Source organism: Heterocephalus glaber, unplaced genomic scaffold (genome assembly GCF_053883595.1).
Source record: "Heterocephalus glaber isolate CG9 unplaced genomic scaffold, H.glaber_assembly_v1.0 deba00001760, whole genome shotgun sequence".
NCBI classification, from domain to species: Eukaryota; Metazoa; Chordata; class Mammalia; order Rodentia; family Bathyergidae; genus Heterocephalus; species Heterocephalus glaber.
This window is the reverse complement of record NW_028258457.1, coordinates 8610774-8637550: the sequence shown is the minus strand read 5'-3', so window position 1 is coordinate 8637550 and position 26777 is coordinate 8610774. Positions and strand designations below refer to the sequence as shown.

Sequence of the window (26777 nt, the reverse complement as noted above, 5' to 3'; positions counted from 1 at the left end):
AGGACGTCTGCTACGTGAGCTGCCCGACTGGTTCTGGCGGCCTGAGCTCACCAGTGCACAGGGAAATGTATTTTTAGAATCCTAGCAGGGAAGGAAAGAACTAGGTTCTCACTGTGATGCAACTCCTGATGAAATCAGGGATGGAGGCAAAGACAGTTACAAACATTAGGGAAAGGAAGGGTGTGTGTGTGTGCGGCTTGGTGGTGAGCAATTGTCGAGCATGCCTGAGGCCCTGGGTTCCAGCATAGCACCACACACACACAAAAAAAAAAAAATTGAGGGGACTTCATGCTGCATGCACCAGACTGACGCAACCAGAGCCCATGATCAATCCTACATCACCAAGAAACCAAGGCGCTTTCCAAGGCGATGCCACAGGAAGCACACAGCACCACCCCAGGAGCTCTCTAGAAAGTGACACAGCTGCCCTGGCCACCCTACCTGTACTAGACGGGCTGAGGGAGACCAGCTGGCCCAATCCAGGACCCAGCAGAGTAGAAGGCCTGAAGCAGACCGGCGACTTACAGGGAGTGAGAAAACCCAAGAGGTATTTAGAACAAGTCTCAACCGAACCCAGCCACGTGCTGTACATCGTTTCAGTCAAAGGTGGGGCATACACATGGCAGGGTCCAATGAGGTCACTGCCTAGAACATCACAGCTGTCTCAAATTGTGTTAAGTACACCGTGACATTCACATGGAGGAGAAATCCCCTAACCACTCATTTCCCAGGATGTGTCGCCACTATCAAGCAGCTCATGACTGCCTGGCCTAGACCATTTGGGTTCACACTACTCACAACACTCACAACGTAAAAACCAACAGAAGGAGCCGGGCATGGTGGTGCACGCCTATAATCTCAGCAGTAGAAATACAGGTGTAGTCGAACCCAGCCCAGGCAACTCAGTGACTCTCTTGTCTTCAAAATAAAAACTTAAATACAGAGGGCTGAGATGTAAAGTTCTAGGTGCAAAGGTTGCACTTTTCAGTGCAAAGGTTCTAGGTTTAATTTCTAGTCCTGGGGGAAAAAAGAAAAAAGAAAACCTAAGAAATTCGGTAATTTGAACAGACTAGAAAGTGTCCAATCCTATTTTATCTGTGATAATGACACTGTGGGTGTCTCTCCTTGGCCCCTCTCGGATCCGTGTGCCATGACGGGCAGCTCCAGGGCCGAGCTGGGGTGAAGAGGGTTAGGGATGGCTGAACTGTGCTTGGCCAGAGTGATGAGGCCAGAGCCTTGACTACTTATTCTGGGGTATGTTTGAACACAAACACAGTAAGTTGTTTATTTTTTTTGAAAAAATAAACTGCTTTTTTTGGTGTAGTGCTACAGATTGAACCCAGGGCCTGGTGCATGCTAAGCTAATGCTCTACTACTGAGCTACACACACCCAACCATTATAAAAATTTAAAAATAAAAAATAACTTAAAACACACTTTTCAAACAACCCCAGCCAATGCAGCGGGACGGAAGCAAGACTTTACCTTCTCATCCTCGTCCCTGTCCTGGGATGTCTGCGGCGTTGCACGTTCAGTCTCTGTCTCCTCAGTCGTCCGTCTGGCAGCTCTGGGGGGAACAGAAGCACAGAGAGCATTAGTGCAGAGACAGCAAGTGTTGAAATGATGAGCTGAAGCCTCCATGCTAGGAACCAAGAGCCCAGGCTCCATGTGCCCCACAGGCAGGCAAGGAGCAGCCCCCACGCACGTGTGGAAGAGGGACATGGAGGGGGCACGGCCAGGGTGTGTCCCGGTCCCTGTTGCTGCCCTGACAGCTCCACCCTCTCACAGCATCACCACTGCCTGTACTCAGTTTATATGCCGGCGTTCCAGGAAGGGGCTTGGGGACATGGGGTGACAGTCGGCACCCGGCCACTTACAAGTCTCTGAGTTGAAATCTGGACCTCCGATCATCCTGATGGGAAAGGGGGAGGTAGAGAGAAAGAAGGGCGTGTTAGTTTCTGAGACAGAGAGGCGAGATGAGATCCAAACACCAGCATGCGGGTTCAAGGCCTCAGCATTAAGGCCCAGAGAGCAGGGCAGGGGAGTGCTGCAGCTACAACCTGCGGCCCCACCCTGAGATAGAGCAGAAGCTAAAGAGTTTTCCATCATGTCCAGCACTAAAAAGACCTAGACCAAGGAGTGGCAAACTGCTTCTGTAAAGGGCCAGGCAGTCAGGTGCGGTGACCTATGCCTGTCATCCCAGCACTCTAGGAGGCTAAGGCAGGAGGACTGCAAGTATGTACCCAGCCTGGGCAATTCAGTGAGGCTGTGTGTCAAATAAAGGGCTGGGGATGTAGCTTAAGGCAAAGGCCCCAGGTTCCATCCCCAGAGCCTGCGCACATACATGGGGCCACCCAACAAACACCACCAGCTTTGTGCGGCACACGGCCCAAATCACACTTGTCTCTGCCACTGTACGGCTAAAGCAGCCACAGAAGGCACCTAAATGAAAGAAGGCAGTGATTTACTAAGAAAGCGTCACAAAAACAGCCAGGGGCTGGATGTAGCCATCAAGCAAGACCCTGCCAACACCTGCCCTAGAGCTTTACCTGTCCTCCCGTTAGGGATGAAGGTTTCCTATAAACAGGCACCGGGGTATTAAGAAGTAGGGCCGAGGATTTAGCTCAGCCGTTCAGGCGCCTGCCTCGAAAGCAAGCGCAAGGTCCTGAGTTCGATCCCCAGTACCAAAACAAAACAAACAAACAAACAAACAAAAGAAGCAAAGGAATCAAGCTTAGGAATCTAGTGTAGAAAACTAAGAGGAAGTAGGAAGGTAGGCATGGTGGTGCAGGCCTGTAGCCAGCACTCTGGGAGTCTAAGGCAGGGGGATCGCAAAGTTCAAGCCCTGGCTGGACTACACAGTGAGACCCTGCCTCAAAAATTGTTTTAAAAATTTAAAAAAAGGAGAAGCAGAAGTGGACTTCACACACACACACAGTCCTCTCCACCATGACAGTGAACAAAATGACTCACACACACTGTCAGCGCAGACAGTGCAGTGACAACACCAACCTCATCCAAGGCAGGGGCAGGTAACCTTGTCCAGTTTTCCGAACCCAGACGCAGGGCTGGAGCTGAGCCCAGGCCCCGCCCAGCACCATCTTCCCCAGTCAAACAGGACCCAGACATCAAGGCAGCGTTTAGCGATGATTCGCCCTTACCCTCTCGCCTCCTTCCCCATCCATGTCCACCTGAGTCCTGGGCCTGGCTTCCCTGTTGGCCTCTTCCTCAGCTCCCCGTGTCGGGGCTCTGCCAGCGAAACACATGTGCATCAGCCGGGCCAAGCCAGGGCAGGTACACATTTGTACGATCCCGACCCAGACTCAGAGCTGGTCATCTGCACCTCCATCACAGGAAACCCAGGAGGCACTGGGACTTTATGATTTGTGTGTGTGTGTGAGTGCATGTTGTCGAGGATGGAGCCCAGGGCTTTATGCCCTGCTGGGCAAGCACTCGCCACTGAGCTACACCCAGCCCTACACATGATGTGGATCAGAAGCTGGATGCGGTGGTGCAGGCCTGTGATCCCAGCTACTCTGGAGGCTGAGGCAGGAGGACTGCAGTTCAAGCCACCCTGGGCAACTTATTGAGAATTCTGTCTCAAAGAGTAATAAAAAAAAAAAAAAGGACAGGAGCCCCCTGGCTGCCCAGAGCTGAGGGGAGCCCTGCCGGTGGTGGAGGAAGGTGCATGTGGCCCGTGTGGCTCTGACAGGCAGCTGAGTAAGGGCCACCATAGCAACTGTGGGCAGCTGACCACACCTGAAGGCCTGGGATCCACCTCTCCCTCCATCAGGCCCTGGTGCTCAGGTCCTGGTCCAGGCCCTGTATATGTGCTGCAGCCAGCTGGGTAGCAGAGGCCTAGAAAAGTTCCTTGTTGTACCCTCATGCTCTGCCCCTTTGAGACAGTGCCCAGGAAGCCTGAGGTGACAGCCACCAAGTCAGACTGCTGGGCTCAGGATACCCTGCTTCACATCCCTGAGCCATGTGGCAACCTGGCACCCAATGTCTTCACAGCGAGGAGTCACTATCAGACTTCTCGCTCCATGCCCTCCTTTCCTCCTGGTACTAGGGGTGGAGCCCAGGGCCCTTGCACTGAGCTGCAGCTCCAGCCCTCTCTCTCCAACTCAATCCTGTTAGTTTGTCCTAGGGTCTCACTAAGTTGCCCAGGCTGGAGTTGAACTTGTGATCCTCGTGCTTCAGCCTCCCAGAGTGCTGGAAAACATATGTGTCACTGCGCCCAGTGCACTCAGTGGCCTTTGACACCAAAAGAGACTGCTATCTGACCACCCCAAGGCAGGCCTGGGTCAGAAGGAGCCACGGCTAATTTCAGCCTTTTGCTCCAGTGGTCTGAGCGTCCTTCCCAAGGACAGCTTAGCTGTGCAGCGTGCACAAAATGAATGCACGAACGCCTGCTACTAACCACAACCTCCCAGAACATGCCTGTTAGCAGCTAATGGCACACAAAGCACAAAGCCACGCTAACTGTACTTACAGCTCTCTGGTCTGACTTCTAAGTCTCCTGTCTTCCTAGAGGAAGAAAAAAAAAAAACACTAGTTAGTTTTCCTGTTTGGTTCTAATCTTCCTGTGCAACTGCTGTATGGAAATAACATACCTAAAACAATCCTGCCGGCTAGTGGGTGGGAGTAAAGGCGGTCTACTTTAAGATAATTTTTGAGAGGAGGTGAGACAAGTAGACAAGAGAGTGAAGAAATTCTCAGAAAGTAGACCCTAAAACACTGCAGTTTAAGCCACATGTGGTGGCACATCCTTTCAGTCCCAGATACTCAAGAGGCTGAGGCAGAAGGATTCCAAGTTTGAGGGCAGCCTGGGCACGTTAGTGAAACCCTGCCTCAAAAAACAAAACAGGTTACATGTGGTGGTACATGCCTGTAATCCCAGCCTGGGCTACAGAGCAAGACCCTGCACAAAAAGATAAAAAGTCTGGGAATGGAGCTCAGTGGTAGAAGACTCCTAGGTTCAGTCTCCAGTACTAACAAAAAGAAAGAAGAGAAGCACTCCACACACGTGAGTCTGTAATGACAAAAGGCTGGGGGTGGGAAGCAGCACGCTGCAGGCAGCGGTCCTGAGGGGTGACCACAGGCAGGGGCTTCAACCTTGCCCTGCTCCTTCTCAGGCCAGGGGCCCAACTAGCTCCCTGGGCTGCTCGCTCTGAGATTAACTTGCAGGGTGTGCCGACTATTAGCAGGGTAGGAGGACGATCCATGCAAGACTAGTTTCAAATACCAAATGGGTAGAGGGTTACCACATACCTCAGTTGATCCCGTGGAGGTAAAAGCATGGAAACCCATCCTTTAACCAGCTCTCCAAGCAGGCACTTGACAGCATCAGAATTTGGGAGAGGCCTTTTCTTGTTTTGTGGTACTGGGGACTGAAACCAGGGCCTTCACACTGAGCTACTTCCCTAACCCTTTATGTTTTGTTTTAACTGGAGATAAGATGTTGCTAAGTTCCCCAGGCTGGGTTTAAACTTTGAATTCTCCCTCAGCCTCCCAGAGTGCTGGGTTTAGACATGTGACATCACACCTGGCTTGTAAAACTTCCAGTCAACAGCTTAATATAAAACAAAGCCAAAACGAGACCCACGTCTGCACTCCACAGAAGCTTAAACTCCCCGATTTCAGAGGTGCCACAGGTCTGAGGAAGGGCCTGGCTGGCACCACAGGTGAGCAGGCAGCATGAGGAATGTTGTCGTCCTTTTGCTGGTGGGGTTGGAACCCTGGGCCTTATATGTGCTACGCAAGAGCTCTATCACTGAGCTGTCCCCAGCCCAAGAAGGCAAGTTCCTATTTGGATAGTGCTGTAGGATTTCAGCACCTCCCTGTCTAAAAATTAGATCTGCACAAAGACCTTGTCAGTGAGAGAGGCGGAGAACACACTGAAGCGCTGTGACTAAGTAGCAAATGTCTGGCAGCCCCGAGGTCTCAGAATCACCATCACAGCCTTGTAACCCACCTTCCATGCACAGAAAAGTACAGCTGAAAGTGGTCCAGCCAAAGTCAAAGCATTTCAATCATCAGTGAGTCACATGTTCCTAAATTCTCCAACCCCCACCCTCAGTCCTGCAGCCCGGGGGCCTCTGAGATTAGGGACAACCTTTACTCTTTCGTCTCTCTCGTCCTCCTGGTCCAGGTGGGTTCTAAGGGTTTCGGTTTCAGATTCTGCCACAGCAACTCTGCCAAGCAAAACAGAACACACCTTACATGGGACTTACACAGGGCCAACCTTGGAAACAGTTTCTAAGACCCCCCTCCCTGCCCCAAAGCAACTGTCATCTTAGGAGCTCTGAGACACAAACTCATTTAACGCAGAATTTCGTATGATCCTTGAACTGGGTTCTGGGAAGAAATGGCAGTCACCCCCACTCATTCTCAGCAACAAAGGAGAATTCAACCTGGATCCAAATGTTCATAATCTGACCCTAAATTCAGCATCCTTTGGGGATGGGGATTTAGCTCATTGGTTCCACAGCCTGCCTCCCAGGCTCAAGGACTTAAGGTTCGATCCCCAGTACCAAAAAAAAAAAAATTCAGCATCCTTCAACAGCTCTATGGTTGCCAGGGAAACTCATTCTCAAGCTCCTCTTTTTAAACTTTCCAGAAAAGTGATTTTTCCATAATTGAGATAACACAATGTATACAACACAAGAAAAAGTACAGTAACTATTCTTACGATTCTCTGAATGTAATTCTTCGTCTCTTCTCTTCCTGTGCAAAGGAAAGGAAGAAAAAAAAGTATTGGTTTTAAAAGAAGATCAACGTCAAAAGCATGCGTCAAAGTTTAAGTAAATAGAGGTAATATGATTAAAAATAGGGTGGGAGCTGTGGGGATAAACCACTCGCCTGGTACCCACAAGTCCCTGGGTTCAATCCTCAGCACTGTTTAAGAAAAAAAAAAAAACATGATGGGCCGGATGGTGGGGAAAGAAAAAAAACATGATGGGGATTTAGCTCAGTGGTTCCTCTGCCTGCCTCGCAAGCGGAAGGTCCCGAGTTCAATCCCTGGTACCAAAAAAAAAAAAAAAAAAACCAAAAAAACCATGAAAGAGGGCCAGGGGTTTTGGGGAGAAAAATCTAGGAAACAGTCACTGTGGTTTTGATGCCCTACAGTTCCCAAAACAAAGGCCAGGCCAGGAGGTAAGGCAGCACACAGCCACGTAGTAGAGACTGCTGAGTAACACAAAAAGAATAAAAGGCTCTCTGTTTAAGTACGTTTCAGTTTTGCTTTGGTTGAGTTCTATTATATTTGAATATTATTATAGTTTTCTTCCCTTGCATTGCTCTTCTTTGAATAATGTTAATTTTTGTATATGTGTGTATTTAGTGAATGATAATAAAGTTATACACTTTTTTAATTAAATAAATAAAAAGGACTCTCATGCCAGGTCAGCAATTCTCTAGTATTGGGCAAAATCCAAGTGGGAGTTTGGGATTCATGCCAGGTAATGATGATGACCACCTAGCTCCTTCTCAGGACACCCTGATATACTATGTTCCTAAGGCCACAAGATTTTCCAGCTCCAGATATCTGTGTCTATTTAACTTGAAAAGGATAAAAATATTGCAGGGATGAGGCCAGGCATGTAGCTCAGTGGCAGAGCATGCTCACCATCCACGAGGCCCTGGGTCCAATCCATAGCACCAAAAACAAATAAAAGTAAATTGTCCTGGGCCGGGGATTTAGCTCAGTAGTTCCGCCACCTGCCTCACAAGCGCAAGGTCCAAGTTCGATCCCCAGTACCAAAAAAAACCCAGTAAACTGTACTATTGAAACAGATCTGTATCATGTTTGAGGTAGAGGTCACACAAGTGAACACCTGAGGGGCTTGGGTGTAGCTCACTGGTAAAACACTTGCCCAGCATGAGCAAGGCCCTGGGTTCCATCCTGAGCACAGCAAAAAGCCATAAAATACGTGTGCATGCCTGTGATATTAGAACTAAGCCAGATACAGTGGTGCACATCTATAATCCCAGCTACTCAGAAGGCCAAGGCAGGAAGATCACAAATTCAAGCCCAGCCCAGGCAAGTCAGCAAGGCACCGTATTAAAAAAAAAAAAAAAAAAGGGCTGGGGATGTAGCTTAGTCCAAAGACCCTGGGTTCAATCCCCACTACTGTGAAATCAATCAATCAATCAATTCACCCCACTGTATAGAACTACACATGACAGTATATACGCGCATGCAAATGCTAATGCCACCTACATAAAGCCTGTAGAGTACAGTCCACAAGATGTTACCATGGGGAAAGCTAGGTGAAGGGTACAAGGAGCCTCTCTGTGCTTTCATCAAATGTACATAGTGTGTGTGTGTGTGTGTGTGTGTGTGTGTGTGTGTGTATTCATTCCAGGGCTGCAAGTATGACTCAAACTGCAGCACTTGCCTAGCGCACATGAGCATGGCAAAAAGCCATAAAAGGACTAGGACTAGAGGTCCCATTTGACCCAGCTATTCCCCTACTAGGTATCTTCCCCAAAGAATTAAAAGAATCGTACCACAGTGATATACGTGCACCCATGTTTACAGCGGCACAGTTTGTAATAGCTAAAGTTTGGAAACAGCCCAAATGCCCATCAACTGGAAACTGGATAAAGAAGATGTGGGTTTTTAATAAAACGGAGTACTACTCAGCCACAAAGAACAAGAAACTAGAGTCATTTATAGCTAAATGGATGCATATTGAGGCCGTACTCTTAAGTGAAATAAATAGGACACACGTGTAAATACCGAATAGTTTCTCTAGTGTGAGAAACTGAAAGTGTAAATAAGGATGAAAATGATTAAAACGAATAATTGATAATTTGAAATAGGAAAAAGTCCAAAGGGGTAGGGGTGGTGGGAGGGGAAGGGGAAAGGGAAGAAGGGAAAAGAAAAATTATGAGGAAGAAAAAAAAAATGGAAACAAAGTCTGTGTAAATAGGGAAGGGTGGAGGGGGTGAAGGGCGCATAGGTAATGGGGAAAAAAATAACTAAGATACATCATGTTCAGGTACAAATGCCCAATGATAAATGTAAATGTATTGTGTACCTAAAATGTACCAATTAATATTAAAAAAAAAAGCCATAAAAGGGCCGGGGATTTAGCTCAGTGGTTTCACCGCCTGCTACACAAGTGCAAGGACCCAAGTTCCATCCCAGGTACCAAAAAAAAAAAAAAAAAGCCATAAAATACATGTGCATGCCTATGATATTAGAACTAAGCCCTCAGTTCAATCCCCAGCACTGAAATATAACAAAAGGTTCTACCTCCAGATACCTATAGATGTGAGCTGTAACATCAGCTTCTTCCAACACCTCTGGCCCCCATGACACAATTTTTTTTTTTTTTGGCTTGCCACGGGGGATTGAACCCAGGGCCTTCACACTGAGTTAGTTACATCTCCAGCCCTCTTTTTATTCTGTGTCAAGGACTCGATATGTCGTCCAGGCTAGGCTCGAACTTGCCACCCTCCTGCCTCAGTTGCTTCAAACTCGCCAGCAGCCACCATCCTTGACGTCCATTCCCCAAAGAGCTGGCTTGCGCTCCTTGTGAGTACATGCTGTCCCTGTATCTCTATTCTGTGTGTATCACACACGCTGTGCACATACCCCGCCTGAATGTTTCTCTGGAGAACCCACTGACAGGGTTTTCATTTAGCAACCCATAGCAAAAACACCAAAACGGAGGCGAGGTCAGCCTCGGCCACGCCAGCCTTACCTGGTCTCTCTCTTCTTCATCCACAGACTCCTCTGACTTGGACCGATCAGAGTCTTCCTCAGGTTTCCGTTTGGCAGGGCTGTCACACACAACGAGTTCAGAGACCTGGCCTTGGGGACCCTGGGTGACTTTACACCCCTTCTTCCCAGAGCACCATTTCTAGGCCTGACTCAGGGCACGCACACCTTCTTCCCTCCTGGGAGAGGCCCTCACTCCCAGGATGTTGAAAGAGGCTTCAGTTTAACATTTCTTTGAATGACAGGTTAAGAATATGGCCATTTTACAAGTGATAAATCGTGCATCTAGACACTCAATGACGGCTGTTAATGTCACAAAGGGAAGAGATGTTACACACCTCTGCCAGACAGGCACCATCTATGATGTCATCAGTCTCCAAAAATAAAAAGTTGGCCAAATGTTATGGTGTAACCTGTCATCCGATCACCTGGCACTCAGAAGGCCAAGGCAGGAGGATCACCATGAGTTCAAGGCCAGCCTGGGCTACGCAGTGAGTTCAAGTCCAACGTGAACTACAGAGCAAGACCCTGTCTCAAACAAAAATATAAAAATAAAAATAAAAACCTGAGGCTAGGGTGCAGCTCAGTGGTCTAGCACCTGTTTATCATGCATAAGACCCTGGGTTCCACCCCCAGCACTGCCAAAACAAAAACTTCCGAAAAGGCATGAAGACAGCCTTCATTATATTTTGGTTTTGCATATGGAACACCATGTCTGGGATTCATTTTAAAGCAATCCAGCTGAGGACAGGGTGTGAAACAATGCTGTGAGTTGGTGACTGTGGACAGTGGGTGATGAGTATTTGAGGGTTCACTAAACTACACTCTAAATGTACGTCTATTTGAAATTTCCTGTAAGAATAAAAATAGCGGAGGTCTTACAAAATGCTATTCATGAATGTCAGTGACTGAAAGCTGCAAGGTAACCTATGCAGAACTAGCATGGTGGGACATGCCTGTACACCAGCACTCTGGGCAGCTGAGGCAGGAGGACCCCAGTTTAAGCCTAGTATGGATAACTTAGCAAGTTCCTCAAAATAAAAAATAAAAAGGGCTGGGGATGTAGTTCAGTGCAAAGACCCTAGGTTAAATCCTAGTACTGGAAACACACACATATACACTGCAATCTGGAAGGCAGGGCAACTAAATCACACCCTACCAATTCCTTCAATGCTTCACCAAAACACCTGGCATAGAGAAAAAGCCGCAGCCCACTCCCCCATACTGACCCCTTTGCAAAATGAGATGTGATAGTGGTCTGCCTGGTCGTTCTCCTGGTCACCTTTGGGCTGGGTGTAGTTCCAGCTGTTTTAAAAAATAAACAAAAGAAAGCCACTGTGAACAGCCAGGTCCACAGGCACAGTGCACTTCAATGCCAAGCTACTGCAGAAGCCCAGTGCCCGGCATCCTTGGTGACGATCCTACCACAGGCCCAGCAAGAATTTAGCGAGAAAGATCCTATATCAAAAATTAAAAATAAAATAAAGGCTGAGGATGTAGCTCAGCGCAAAGGCCCTGGGCTCAATCCCCAGCAGCATAACAATAAATGAATACCAAAGGACAGCTTCTAGTGAGTGTCTACTCCTTTCACACCATCCAGCACCATCACTTTGAAAGATCCAGTTTGAGCCATCTGTGTGGCTGCACTAGTTAGGAGGAACCCAGGGACTGGGGCTGGAGCTCAGAGGAAAAGCGTGCGCTAGGACACTCGAGGCCCTGCTTCTGTCCCCAGCACCACACATACAGAAGAAACCAAGAGGTACTGCACAGGGTCCCACTGGGGCGAAGCCTGACTGTCCCCTCCGTGTGCCGCGGCTTCCTCCAAGGCTGGAAATGAGTCGGGGTCCTTACACTGGCCCTCACCGTCCAACTTGCTTCTCCGGGGCGCTCGAGGCTTGGAACTGGTGTGCGGGGGGCTGTGCGCCTCTGCTATTCGTACTCTCCAGGCTTCACTGCTGGCCTGGCTCCCGTTCTCTAGGCAGCCGTTCACTTCTCGATTGAAAGCATGAGCTCCATTCTCCAAAGACAAATCTTTATTTAAAAGGGATTTGACTTTAGCCAGGTAGCCCTCCTACAGCAGGAAAGGATAATTTGAGTAGCAGTGAATGGAAACCAATGGCAATAAGAGCATGGGAACGTTCGTCCCCTCACAATCATCAGGCACCAGGGAGGGAGGGTTTCTGCCTCCCTGGTCACAGAAGTCACAGATGGTCTTCTGGGAGCCAGGAGGCTGAGAACTCACTCACCTCAGATAACTCTTCTTTATGTAATTTGGTTTCCAAATCACACAGCTGATTCTTGATTTCCGTTTGCAGAAATTCATGCAAGAGATTCAGTTTCTCCTTCACACACTCCTAAGGGAAGGACACAGGTTTAGCAGTCCCCAAGCCGGCAGACTGTTAACTAATAGACTAACGATGCCCAGGTAATTAAGTTGCCTGTTTTCATCGTAATGCCTAGATGGCAGCAGCACTGTCTCCGCCATAAAGCTAAAGACAGCTGGCCCTCCCTGTCCTCTGTTCTTCGTCTGCAGATTCAACCACCCTCGGATGGGAAGAAGTCTGAAAAAACTCCATCTGTTTTGGACATAAACACTTCCTGTCATTTTCCCCCTACACAATGAAGCATAAAAACTACTCAAGTAGCATTTACATCATATCGAAGATTCTAAATCATGTCAGGGATGATTTAAAGTCTATGGGAGGAGCTGGGCGTGATGGCGCACACCTGTGATCCCAGCACTCAGACTGAGTTCGAGGCCAGCCTGGGCTACACAATGAGACCCTCCAGGCGTTTGAGACCAGCCTAGACAACACAAGACCTCATCTAAAAATAATGTTACATTTAAAATGTTTTAAAAATAAAAACAGAGATTACCTTTTCTGTCAAACTGTCTCTTTCCAAGTCTTTGAGCCTGGAGGAAGGAAATGGAAAAGAAATACTCATTAAGCAACTTCACTTACCTCTTAATACTACTTAAAGAGTTTTGGAAATAATTTTAACATGAGTGTTAGGGAAAAAACACCCCACTCAAAATGTCCAGCATGTCTTTCAGCAATGCCCACATAGAAGTATGTCATTTGTGTCTTGAACAAGGCCCCTTCCTGAAGTCAGTTTTCTGGTGAGAGATAATACAAAAGCTTCGTAACACATCAGGCGTTATTTCCAAAAGAACTTGGAAAGGGGCAACAGGCAACATAGCTGGGGTCCTTCTGAAAGCTGGATTACCTACAGCTATCATTCTCCAGTCGTCTGACAAGAGCCCCTAAAAGGGGGTGCCATAGGCCAGGCGTAGTGGTGCATGTCTATAATCCCAGCACTCTGGGAGGCTGAGGCAGGAGTAACACAAATTCAAGCCCCGCCTGGGCAAGTTGGCAACTTAAAAAGGACTGGATGAAGCTCAATGTGAAGACCCTGAGTTCAATTCCCAGTACCACAAAAAAAAAATAACGGGGTGCCACAGCATGGCCAGTGTCAGAATAAGTGGACCAGGGCCACACTGCAAGGAACAACAACCAGCTACTGTGCCCAGAGGATGAGTGGTGGGAGCAGCATCTAACTGAGGAAGCCACAAAATGAGGGGATTGAGGCAGCTGGGGTGATGGGGTGCCCGAGCTCAGGGGACTGGAGGAAGGCAGAAGAGCTGATGGCTGCCTCGCTGAGCTTGTCCTCCTGAATGTCTATGCCTAATCTCAAGACTGTGCCTAACTGCTCAAAAGTACAAAACTGGGGCTGGGGATTTAGCTCAGTGGCACTGTGCCTGCCTCACAAGCACAAGGTCATGAGTTCGATCCCCGGTACCAAAAAAAAAAAAAAAAGTGCAAAACTGCCTTCAGTTGGCCTGACAATTGTGGTCTGGTTTGATTATCAGACATAAGTGGCTTGACTCCTGGGAGGAAGTAGAAAAAACTAACAGGAGCGAGACGTAAAGACACCAAGGAGAGAGGGCTGCTGTCCTGGCCTGGGCAGAACAAGTCCAACCAGCCAGGCTGGCGTCCCTCATGGTCGGGAGGAGGGCGCCCTAGGCCGGGACCAGGCCCCACAGCGACAAAGACCAATGCTCAGCTGTCACCAGCCCAAGGGCATTACAGGATCAATATGGCTGCTCCTGGTGCACACAAACCCTGTTTCCTGCTTCAGGCACCACCATACCTGGTGGCACCTACTGTGTGCCAGCCCATGGTCCAGGCCATGAACAGGTAGCTGGACTTGGGCATCACTGGAGAGGGGCCTCCTGGCTAAGTGCTCAGGTGAGCACTTTTCACAGAAAGACACTCAGCACCCCGGCACAGTGGTCACAGCCCTGTGTTACAGACTGCACCACTTGGACCCCAGCAGCCTTGGGGTCAAGACTTTCAGGAGCCAGGCTGGCAGTGTAGCTCTGAGGCAGAGCACTTGCCTAGCACACTCAAGGCCCTGGGTTCCAAACCAGCACAACAAAAACACAAAACTAAAGTAAGAACAAAGCTTCCAGGAGCCTCCTGCAGGCACAAGTCATGCCACCTTGCAGGAGGAGAGAGCCGGAAACAAGAGTAACCGGACTGCTGAGCACTTCCCGCCAAGGCACATGGGCCGACATCTTCTGCTCAGTCACTCTGCTCAACTTTCCTACAAGGCTGGGAATGGAACTCAACACCTGGCATGCAAAGCTGCAAGTGCACTACCTCGAAAGTACGCGTCCAGCCCCAATTATTCTACTCCATTTTGTGTTTTGTTTTCCAAAGTACTGGGATTGAACTCAGAGCTTTGCATTCAAGTACTCTGCCACTGACCTACACTCCAGCCCTTTTTTATTTTTCATTTTGAAGCAGGTTCTAAGTTGTCCAGGCTTGCATAGAACTTGTGAGCCTCCTGCCTCAGCCTCCAGAGGAGTTGGGATTACAGGAGTGCGCCACCACACCCAGCTATCACTTGATCCTTAAAACTGGCCAGACCATCTCCATCTGACCAGTGGGGCCCTGCCTGGACTCTGCAGCTGTCCCAGACATTAAGAACAAGACTCCACTGGCCACACAGTGGCAAATGCAGGTGCCATGTGCATACCCGGACACAGGACAGATCTGTGGTCACCCCAGCAGGAGAAGCAGAGGGTCCACGGGGTGAGACACCTGAAGACCAAATTTACCCTGCCTGGCCCCAAGGATCTGGCTGGAGGCGGCTTCATGGTCCATCCCTGCCATGTCCATCATAGTCCATCCCATCCATGCCCCCAGAGGAACTCATGACACTACCTCAGGCAGGCTGACAGTCAAGAGCAGATCAGGCACAATGTGGAGGACCTAGTAGAGGACTCAGTGCAAGACAACCTTAGAACCTGGCGTGGTGGCTTCTAAGCCCTGATCCGAGCTACTCAGGAGGATTACAAGTTGGAGGCCAGCTTGGGCAATTTAGTACGACCCTGTCTCAAAAAACTGAAAGGGGACTGGGGATGTAGCTTGATGGTAGAGTGCTTGCCTAGTACGTTTGAGGCTCTAAATTCGATCCCCAGTATGGCAAACCACAGGGCAGGGGTGTAGCTGTGTACCTCAAGAGTAGAGCAACCCTGGGTTCGACTCCCAGTTCCTCCCAGTTCCGGGGGGGGGGGGGGAACGAAACAAAGAAACAGCACTGGCTCCACACGCCAGATCCCATGATTCATTCCTAACTGCTTCCCTCACTGATTAGTCACATCGGAGATATGATATATATAACTACGATGGAGAAGACAAAGACAGTCAAAATCTGAGAGCTTCCAGAGAGAAAGGGTGGCCATGGCACCAGAAAGGGGGATCCAGGGCCTTTCATGAGCCAGGCAGAGGGAGGCCCAAGAACCCGACAGGCCCACCACACCCAGAGGGAAAGAGAAAACCACAGACAAGAGGCTGGGGATGGCAGGGACATCAGGCTAAAATGCAGATTCTGTTCCACAATCAAAAAACTATCAAAGGGGTCCTGAGGGACGTGGAAGCCAGAGTCCAGGGTACCAGTCCCACTTCAGGAAAATTATTGGGGAAATGTATGATGTGGATGGGACAGAAAGGAACACAAAACAATAAGCGACTCAACATCCCCAAATCAGAAATGCTGGTCTGAAATATGGTTTGCCACAGAGCCGGCCACACAGACTCCCAACACTCTGCTAACCCTGCCCTTTTCCACTTTCTTCCCTGCAGTGCTGGGGGTGGAAGGCAGGCCCGTGGCCTGCTCAGCAGCGCTCACCACTGGGCCTCACCCCAGCTTCTAGCGCTGCTTCCAGCAAGTGAGGTGGGACTATTCATGGTCCCTGGGTGGGCAGTACAACAACCCCTAAAGATGTCTGAGCCTCAAACCCTGCCCCAAGCCATGAATGTGTTACTTAAGGTGCAAAAGTGACTGCAGATGTGACTGAGGTTAGAGCCCTGGGACAAGGAGGTCTAATCTAATCACTAGCTGGTTTCCCAGAGCCCTCCATCTGCATTTCAAAGAAGTGCTGGCGCCAGGGTGCCACACTTGTCTTCCCAGCACTCCGAAGCCTGAACTACTTAGTGAGTTCAAGACCTGCCTGAACTATATAGTGAGACCCTGTCTCAAACAAAAAGGTGCAGCAGCCCCACTAGGAAAGGTCGGAAACAGAGGACTCACCTGAGGAACTGGCTTTGAGGAGAGAGGAAGGGCCCGGGGCAAAGGATGAGCCAGCTTCCATAAAGGGGGAAGGCCCTCAGTTTAGAGGCAGCAAGAAAACGAAGACCCGAATCTCCCAACCGCAATGAACTGAATCCTACCAATCCCACAAGAACAGGAAACACTGTCCCCCAAAGCCTCCAGAAAAACGCAGCCAACAGATTTTTTTTTTAAAAGCCGCGGTCTCACTACGTAACTGAGGCTGGTCTGGAACTCACAGTAATCTCCTGCCTCAGCCTCCAGAGTGCTGGGATCACAGATATGTGCCACCACATCCAACTCACCAAACGCTTTTTTTTTTTCTTGGTACCAGGGATTGAACTCGGGTCCTTGCACTTGCGAGGCAGGCTGTGGAACCACTGAGCTAAATCCCCGGCCCCCGCAAATGCTTTTTGACCTACTGTGACACACAGCAGATTTCTGACCTGCAGAACTATGAGATGATAAATGTAGGTTTGGGCCAGGGTCTAACTCAGTGGTAAAGCACCTGCCTAGCAGGAACGAGGCCTTGGGTTCCTTCCCCAGCCTGCCCCGCGCGAAAAAAAAGACATTATTTGATTTAATCTACTCAGTTGGTGTGATCTAGCAACAAGCCAAAACTAAGCACCAGAAATTCCAGATTTTTCATCGAGGTGTGGAAGCTCCTGTCTGTAATCCCAGAATTCTGGGAGGCTGAGGCAGATGACTGCAAGTTCTAGCTCAGGAATCTGCACCTCTACAATCAAACCACAGAGGGGCAGAACTGGAAAAAGATGTCAGTTTTGCCCCAGTCAGAATCTATTCTGTAGGTCATGCCCCAAAGCTTTAAGACCCAGTTTAATCTAATCACAGAATGACAAGCAGATAAGAAAGCTGCAGTAATTACAAAGCCCAATCAGTTGTGAAAAGGCAGCCTAGAATCAGGGCCCAAATCCCAGCTTCCTTACAGTGGAAAGGGCAGCAGCAAAGATAGAGTCTAATATTTCTGTGGGCCTATGGCCAGAGCCCATGAGGAAGGCAAACATTCTCCGCCAGTCCCTGAAGCAACCAGGGCAAGAAAGGCAGCACCAGGTGGGGTGCAGTGAGAACCCAGCACCCTCTGAGCTGGGGATGTCACCTAGGTATACCACTCTGCCCGGCAGGGGCATGGCCCTTTGTGCAATTCTCAGCACCACAAATGAAATAAAGTTCCGAAAAAAAGAATCCAATATCCTTTTTGGAAGAAGCTGTTTTCCTAAGGGGCAGGGTTAAGAATGAATGGATAGGGCCAGGCACGGGGCATGCACCTGTGATTCCAGCATTTGAGAGGCTGAGGCAGAAGGCAAGCAAGCTCGAGTCCAGCCTGGACAACTGAGAAAGCCCTGTCACACAAAAAACAAAATAGGGCTGGGGATTTAGCTCAGTGGTTCCGCTGCCTGCCTTGCAAGCACAAGGACCTGAGTTCGATCTCCAGTACGAAAAACAAAAAACAAAAAACAAAATAAAGGGCTGGGGATGTAGCTCAGTGAAGACCCTGGTTCAATACTAAGGTACTACCCCCCCCAAAAAAGGGGGGGGTAGAAAGCAGCTTGGGGAAGACCACATGGTGTCCAGGCTCAGCTGGCTGCTGAGCATGGCCCCGGACCCTGAGAAGCTGAAAGGCCTGAGTTCTTAAGAGAAGAGCACAAGAAGATGGCGAGACTTGCACAGGCAAATGGGAATTCTGACCTCATGTCCAGGTGTTGAGCAAGGAAGCCCAGTGCTCCAGCTTGCACTCTAAGACCATCAAAGCATCTGCTTTGTAAAAAGCAGGCTTGAGTGGCAGCAGGAGACAAGTGGAGATCATTTTTGCTGTGCAAATGATGCTGCCTGAACCAGGTAAGAAAATCAAGCAGAAAATTACAACTTATCCTGAAAGACATGATTTTTAAAAGGCTTAAGAGTACACTATCCTTTAAGAAGCTAAAGAAATCGAACTGCTGCTGGGGATTTAGCTCAGTGACACTGGGCCTGCCTCACAAGCGCAAGGTGTCGAGTTCAATTCCCAGTATCAAAAAATAAAAGAAAAAGAAAAAGAAATCCAACTGCTAAAAATACTTCCCAGTATTATATAGCCAATGGAGCTGTTCTGAGTTAAAAAAAAAAAAGTACTCAAGCCAATTGTGGTGGCGCACGCCTATCATCCCAGCACTCAGGAGGCTAAGAGCAGGAGGATCACTATGATCATGTTCAAGGCCAGCGTAAGACCCTGACTCAAAAAACAAAATAAAATGAAAGTGCCATATAAACACAAGTTAGCAAGTGACAAGAGCTACAAAAAATGACCAGGTTTAATGTAGCTCATAGATATGTATTCTACCAGCCTCAGGTACCTCTCAAATTGTACACTATACATACAATCTGCCTCCATTTACAAATCTAAGTTGGAGAGACCATTGGATGCTAAGCTTGTGGGGTTTTTTTGTAAGACAAAAAGTTTAAAGCAATATATATATATATATATATATATATTTTTTTTTTTTTTTTTTTTTTTGGTATCGGGGCTCAAACTCAGGACCTTGTGCTCATGAGGCAGGTGGCGGCAACACTGAGCTAAATCCCCAGCCCCCTAAAGCAATATATTCTGAAAGAATATTCTTTTGGTTTTGTATTTTGCAGTACTGAAGACTGAACCCAGGGCTTTAGCACTCTGCGTTACATCCCCAGACCTATTTTTTTTTATTTCAAGACAGGTTCTTGCTAAGTTACTACACAGTCCAAAACGGACTACACTTTATGATCCTACTGCTTCCGCCTCTGGAGTGGCTGGGATTACAAGCACGTGCAACCACACGACCAGCTGAAAAAATACTCTGTAAAAAACCTGTCCAGAGCATCACATAAACTGACAAATTCAATTTCTACCACTATACAGTCAAAAGCAAGCATCAGTCAGCCTGGTGACCCACAGCTATAATCCCACCCAGCTACTTGTGGGGCTGAGGCAGGAGGATTCCAAGCTTGAAGCTCACCTGGGCAACTTAGCAAGGGCCCGTCTCAAAGTAAAATAGAAAGGGGCAAGACATGTAGCTTAGCAGTGAAGAGTCCCTAGAAATACACACACACAAAAAGCAGGCGACCAAAACTCCAATGCCCACAGTAAGGCCATTCAAGTTGAAAGAAGCACAGGTCCTTGGCTGAATGCTGGAAGCCAACAGGCAGCCCCTAGCTAAATGGGAGGGTTAGCCAGAGGCAGCAATCCCCGATTATGGCATCAACTACTCCAGCATCCATTCCGAGGGACTCCCGAGAACCAGCTGAGCAAATACAGTGTTTCTCCAGGTGAAGCATGTGCAGGACAACTGAAAACAGGCAAGCGAAGGCAGTCACTGTGGGCAGGGAGAGCGGCCACAGCGGTACACACAAAATCCAACACGGGAGCCCAGTGCAGTGGCATATACCTGTAATCCCAGCACTCGGGAGGCTGAGGCAGGAGGATCACAGGGAATTTGAGGTCAGCCTGAGCTACATAGTGAGTTCAAAGCCAGCTTGCACTACACAGCAAAACCTTGTGTCAAAAAATAAGAACAGAAGTTTGAAGGGCTGGCAGCAGGGCTCAGTGACACAGAACACTTGCCTATCATACCAGGCCTAAATGCTCTGAACTAAATACTCCCCTCTCCCCACTTCATTCCTCCCAGGCCCAAGTCCCAATCGGCCTAGCAGGACCATGTGAGCAAGCCCAGGGAAGAAATGGCAGGAGCTGGTCTAGAGATCCGGTTGGAACTACCCAATACTGGTCAAGGTTCCAGTGACTAATGCACAGCTCATTTGGAACAAGTTTTCAGGAATGGATCGGTACCTTTCAGGAATGTGATGCCTGGGGGCCAGTCTTCCTGACAGCCTCTGTGTCCAGGAGCCCCATGAGGCTGGAATTGCTGTACGGGATCCCCACCACTGGCCGCCATGTCCTGCTCCTCCCCATGGCCACTGCAGAGCACAGCTAGTTCTCTAAACTGGCAAGGTTTCTCAGATACCCAAGGAATCATGGGCACTTCGAATGTAGAAGAGATAGTCCCCTGGGCCCCGCCCTGCAATGCACATGGAGAGCTCCTTGCCAGGCCTGAAGGCAAACACCTGCAATCCTAGCACGAGTGAGGCTGAGGCAGGAGGATCCAAATGACTTAGAGGCCAGCCTGGACTATATATAGACCCTGTCTCAACCAAAAACAAAAGAGCTAGCAGCGTAGAGGTCCTCTAGGGACAAGGACCACACGGTCTCTGAGGATCATGGGGATCCCAAGGGAGATCGGGCTAGCCAACCTCTGTCACCCATACACATCCCCCCAAAGGCGACGTCTGTCTCTGGACACCACTACTGGGATGCACAATTTGGGGGATGCTAAGGAGACTCCAGGAACGCCCCCCGGGGCCTGGGCCTGACACCGGAAGTGAAGGCCGGAGTCCCAGGGCTGAGGGGTCTGGTCCGGAGGCCAGGGGCTGCCCACTTCCTGCGCGACCAGGAAAGATTAGGGGAACCCCCTACTTCGGGGACGAACCCAAAGCTTAGTGTACATTGGGGTCGAAAAGACCCGCTACCCTAAGTTTCTAGTCACCAAGGAGCTGCGAGGGGCCTCAGCCCATTTTGGCGCCAAACGGCCAGCCGAGCGCGCGGCCGGAAGTGCCACCCTGCCCGCGCCAACCGCTGCCGCCGCGCGGCCACCCCGCGCATGCGCGCCCGGCTGTCAGCAGCGGCCACGGGCCACCCAGACGGGGAGCGACCCCCCACCACGGTGTCTAGCCTCGATCCCCCACCTTACCGAGTCGATGGTCCCCCCAACCCCACCTCACAACACCTACCGCCTGCGGACATCGTCGGGCAGTGAGATGGCCGGAGTAGCCAAAGCGGGCACTCGGGCTGGGGCGGTGCGGGCCGGCATCTCGCAGGCTGCAGCAGACACCGCACCAGCACAGGAGGCCCCGGCTTTTCGCGCGGAAACCAACTGGGAGGGGCAGCGAGCGGAGGCAGCGCATACCACCCTGGCCCAGGCGCAGGGGAAAATCGGACGTACCACGCAGAGAGAGGTCGTACCATGTGTGGACAGTCTGCGGAGTGGGCCGTGCGCAGAGACTGCGCATGCGTGCGGTGGGCACACACAAACCCCCTCCCAGGGCAGAGCAGTGGGCTCGTCCAAGCGCCACCTCCTCCAGGCTATTTGCTACTGGGTGGGGGGAGTAGCACCAGAGAGGTTCATTCATTCTCTGGGCGTTCAAGGAGATAAAGTAGCGAGCGTCCCAAGGGCTACAGCCTGTGAGCGCTCAAGTTAAAGCCCTCAGCGCCAAACTAACCTCCACCGTCTGTTCACTAGACAACCTTGACCATGCCATTTGGATTCAGCCTCAGCACTCTCTTGGGCGGATCGGGGCTCGGAGCACTTACTCCAGAAAATCTTCAGGATGATTAGTAGCAAGCACAGAATTTGTAGCTAGCTCCAAGGATTTTACAATGTAGGGAGGCTGGCGCCATGCGTGGTGGCGCACACCTGTAATCTCAGCACTTAGGCAGGACGATCCCAAATTCAAGTCCAGTCTGGACAATTTAGGGACTTCGTGAGACCTTGTCTCAAAAAGTAAAAAAAGAGGGCCGGGAATTTAGCTCAGTGGTTCTGCCTCCTGCCTCGCAAGCAGAAGGACCAGAGTTAGATCCCCGGTATCAAAAAAGAAAAAAAAAAAAAGAAAGAAAGGCTGCTATCATGAAATCAACCAATAACAAATGCTGGCGGGGCTGTGGGGAAAGAGGAGCACTACTCCACTGCTGGTGGGAGTGTAGACTCGTGCAACCACTGTGGAAATCAGTATGAAGATATTTCAAAGAACTAGGACTGGAAGTCCCATTTGACCCCACTATTCCACTGCTGGGGATCTTCCCAAAAGAATTAAAAGAATCTTACCACAGTGATATATGTGTACCCATGTTCATACCAGCACAGTTTGTAATAGCTAAAACTTGGAAACAGCCCAAATGCCCATCAACTGGAGACTGGATCAAGAAAATGTGGTTTTTTGTATAAAATGGAGTACTACTCAGCCATCAAAAATGAGAAATTAGAGACATTTATTGTTAAATGGATGCACATTGAGGCGATACTCTTAAGTAAAATAAATAGGACACACATGTGTAAATACCTAATAGTTTCTCTAGTGTGAGAAACTGAAAGTGTAAATCAGGACTAAAAGGTATAATAGATAATGTGAAATAGGAAGAAAAGGGGCAAAGGGGAAGGGGAAGTGGCAGGGGTAGGGGAAAGGAAAGAAAGGAATGGAATTAATATGAGAAAATGAAAAAAAGGAAACAAAGTCTTTGTAAATAGGGAGGGATGGAGGGGTTGAAGGGAGGGCAGGGGAAGGGGGAAAAAATAAGAACCAAGAGAGATTATGTAAAGGTGCAAATTTCCAATGATGAAGGTCATTATACTGTACACCTAAAATGTACCAATAAAAGGGTATACAAAAAAAAAAAAAAAAAAAGGTCCAAGGGTCTAGATGAGTATAAAAGGCACTGGGTTCAATTCTCAGTACTGAAAATAAAGATCATAGCCAGGGTGCAATGGTATGCACCTATAATCCCACCACTATGGAGGCTGAGTTAAGAGGATTGTAAATTAGGGCCCAGCCTTGCCAACTTACCAAGACCCTGTCTCAAAATTTTAAACTTTTTTTTCCAGGGGCAGGGATTTAGCTCAGTGGTTCTGGCGCCTGCCTTGCAAGTGCAAGGTCCCAAGTTAGATCCCCGGTGCCAAAAAAAAAAAAAAATTTGAAGACCTAGGGCTCTGGCTCAGTGCTCCCCAGGTTCAATCCCCAGTACCAGAAAAAACAAGACAAACAAAAAACAAATACACAAAATACCAGCAGGAATCTTGACTCCAGGTGTCCATAGGCTGAACATAAATGGAATGCCAGGGTTGTCCAGCTGTCCAGCCCACGGGAGGCCAAAGGGACAACAAGGTGAACTAGGACTGAGAAAGACGAGCTGGCCAGGCATGGTGGATCACACCTGTCATCCCAGCATTCACAGAGGCTGAGGCAGGAGGACCTCCACAAGTGTGAAGCCAGCCTGGGCTATATAGGAAGTTCAAGGCCAACCATAGCAAGATCCTGTCTCAAAAAAATAAACATGTATTTCCTTTTTTTGGCAAGTAGTGCAGGGGACAGAGACCAAGGTCTCCCACATGCCACTACCCTGAGCAGCACCCCCAGCCCCAGCATCCATACTGACTGGTGACTTCTTCCCAGGTTAACTTTCTGGGTTTTGTCTTTGTACCAGGTACAAGGGGTTGAACCTTGGGCCTTTGTGCTGAGCTCCATCCCTAGCCCCTTTTTCATCTTTTTTTTTTTCTTTTTTTTTCGGTACCAGAGATCAAACTCAGGACTTTCTCCTTTCAAGGCAGGTGGGGAAACCACTGAGCTAAACCCCCAGCCCCTTATCTTTTATTTTGAGATATGGTCTTGCTAAGTCACTAGGTTGCCCAAGGTGGGCTTGAACTTGGCGATCTTCCTGCCTCAGCCTCCCAGAATACTAGATTGCAAACATGCATTGCTGTGGTTAATGGTATGACATTATCTATAAAGGAACCGATAATACATATCTTAGGTTTTCTGAGCACATTCTCTTGTGCCACTATTCAAGTCTACCACTGTAGTAGAAGAACTGCCATAGACAATATGTAAGTGAAGATGTATGTGTCCTAATAAAACTTTATGAACACAAATCAGAAATCCAGCTACATTTAGTCCCCAGTCCTTACAGATAGGTCCTACACAGACCACAACCTCCAAAGACATGCAATTATCAGCGGAAGTACTAAGTAGGGGGCAGGAGGTGCCTCACAGAGACCTAAGACACAACACTGATAGGTAATAAGGCTGCTATCTACCCTCACAAGAGTGTAATTACCACTTCACACCCGGGAAGTGGTAGTCAGGTGTGAGGGCACAGGCTTACAATCCCAACACTTGGGAGGCTGAGGCAGGAGGATCAAACACCTGAGTAGCTTAGTGAATTCGTAAGACCCTGTCTCAAAATAAAAAATTTAAAAAGGGCTGGGGATGTAGCTTTGTTCAAAGGCCCTGAGTTCAATTCCCAGAACTGAAAAAAAAAAAGGCAAAAGCTGAGTCATCCTAGATGTCCCAGGAATTGTCATAGCCCCACAGAGGCCCCAGGCTTTCTGTCCCCAACACCACAGCACTCAAAGAATCAACAGGGACACTTTATCACTCTGATCCAGGAAACTCCATGCAGCTCCAGGACTGGCCCAGGCAGGCAGTGGAATCCAGGGAACTCAAGCCCTCTGGAGAGTGCAGGGTGCCCATCCCTGCCCAATGTCCTTCAGCAGCCCATGACCAGCCAGTGTCCCTCCCGGGCCACCCCCACCCCGGGTCACACCTCCCCCACCTTCCCCTGGACACCCCTCCCCACTCCCCATCAGAGCCCAAACCTGACCTCACCACCACCCCAGCTCAGAGTCTGCCCCCAGGTGGCTTCTCAGGGCTCTCAGGACAAACCCCAGCCCACAGCAGCCCCAGGGCTGGGCCTCTGTCTATAACACACAGGGAATGCCTCCAATTAATAGGAGACACACCATGCCTTTTCAATGAGGTGCACAGAAGCTTTGAACAGACTCTTCACAAAAGGGGCTATCCACCAGGACAGGACTCGTCTGGAAGCTGGTCGAGTTCATTGTTCACCAGGGAAATGCAAAGTAAAACCTCAATATAACATAACGTGTACACACACACACACACACACACACACACACACACACACACACACTCAGATGACTCAAATGCAAAAAGAAAAATGTAAGTGTTTTGCAACACCAGGACTCTTTCCCAGCACTTTGGGAGGCTGAGGCAGGAAGATGGCAGGTTCGAGTCTTACCTGGGCAATGTAGCAACTTGGTGAGACCCTGTCTCCCAAAATACAAAAAGTAAAAGGGCTGAGATATAGCTTAGTTGATCTCCCTGGGAAGTGGGGCAGGTCAAAGCATTATAGACACTTCTTTGCTTTTTGTTTTTTGTGCTACTGCAGGTTGAACCCAGAGCCTTCGCCTTGAACTACAGTATCAGCCTTTTCTTATCTTTTAATTTTGAGACAGGGTCTTGCTAAATCATTAAGTTGCCCAGGCTGGGCTTGAACTTGTAATTCTCCTGCCTCAGCCTCCCAGAGTGCTGGAATTACAGGGTGCACCACCACACCCAGCTTAGATAGCAAACATTTTAGGATTTGTGAGCCCTACATGACAATTACCAACTCTGCCTTAGCAGCCAGGAAGCAGCCACAGAAATGAGTGTACATGACCGTGTACCAATAAAACTTGATTTAAAAACACTGAAAAATCAAATTCCTTACATTCGCGTGTGTTGCAGAAGATTGTACCTCTTTTGATTTTTTTTCCCCCAACTTGTTAAAATGGGAGAAATCACCAGGTGCAGTGGCTCACACCTGTAATCCCAGCACTCTGGGAGGCTGAGGCAGGAGGATGGCAAGGTGGAGTACAAGCTAGGGGGCTTAGTGACTTAGTGACCCCTGCCTTAAAATACAATAGGGCAGGGCTGGGGATTTAGCTCAGTGGCACCAGGGCTGCCTCGCAAGTGACAGGTCCTGAGTTCAACCCCTGTTACCAATAAAATAAAATAAAATATATAGTAGGGCTGGGGATGAAAGTGAGTCCCAAGGCCCTGGGTTGAATCCCCAGTACCAAAAAAATTTGTATATCAGAAGCAGTTTGTTCCCTAGTTTGATTCCTGGTGCCAAAAAAAAAAAAAAAAAAAAAAAAGAAGCAGTTTGTAGAAGAAGCCAGATATAAGAGGACACAGCCCTTACCCCCTCTGTGCATGTCACCAGGAGTTCTTCACCCACCAGGTCCCATGGCCGTTACCCATGACGGTCCTAGAGAAAAGGGCAGAGCTCCAAGAATCACCCACCTTCTACAGAATGAAGTGAAAACACACAGCGTCCGTCTGTCCGTCCATCCTCTTCGGTTCTGCAAAGATAGAAAGTCTCCCCCACTTGCCACAGGGCTACAAATAATGCCGGCCATTAAGCCACAGGAGTTTCACGTGCGGAGCCTCCCGCCCCCCAATTGACCACCAGTTAACTACAACTGATTCTCCAAAGGCCATCACCAAGTCATCAAAGGCTGAAGGTGGGCTCAGTGGTACACTCCTGTGATGCCAGCTCTTGGGAGGCTGGGCAGGAGGATCTCGAGTTTGAGCCCAGTTTATGGCTCATTTTTGTATAGACTATATCTTATCACAGAGAACAGCTGGAAATTGTTAGATGGGATATTGTTTATTATTTCTTTTTTTAGTATAAAACCAAGTTTGAAGCTTTGTGTTTTTGTAATAAGGCTGAGTCTACACAGCATGACCTGCAAAAGTTAGGATCATTTCTCAATGTGAAGAAAGCCTGT

The 26777-nt window shown here is 49.0% G+C and overlaps 1 protein-coding gene across 8 annotated transcripts in view; it reads right to left on the bottom strand.

Moving 5' to 3' along the window:
* Positions 1-26361, bottom strand: part of Dnmt1 (DNA methyltransferase 1) — a 47666-nt gene extending 21305 nt beyond the window's left edge. The window contains exons 1-12 of one of the 8 annotated variants that reach the window (XM_087201437.1): positions 26290-26361; positions 12607-12643; positions 11976-12083; positions 11581-11800; positions 10959-11034; positions 9713-9791; positions 6691-6725; positions 6115-6193; positions 4492-4526; positions 3161-3248; positions 1877-1911; positions 1485-1566 (exon numbers count right to left, since the gene is read on the bottom strand). In XM_087201437.1, the coding sequence (XP_087057563.1) occupies positions 1485-1566; positions 1877-1911; positions 3161-3184 (141 nt within the window). In that variant the 5' untranslated portion in view covers positions 3185-3248; positions 4492-4526; positions 6115-6193; ... (5 more) ...; positions 12607-12643; positions 26290-26361. Of the gene's footprint in view, positions 1-1484; positions 1567-1876; positions 1912-3160; positions 3249-4491; positions 4533-5270; positions 6087-6114; positions 6194-6690; positions 6726-9712; positions 9792-10958; positions 11035-11580; positions 11801-11975; positions 12084-12606; positions 12644-20167; positions 20190-21165; positions 21414-26289 lie in introns of those variants that run through there. The other 7 variants (XM_087201438.1, XM_013065938.3, XM_004865481.3 and 4 more) reach the window with 7 other exon arrangements.
* Between the last annotated feature and the right edge of the window lie 416 nt (positions 26362-26777).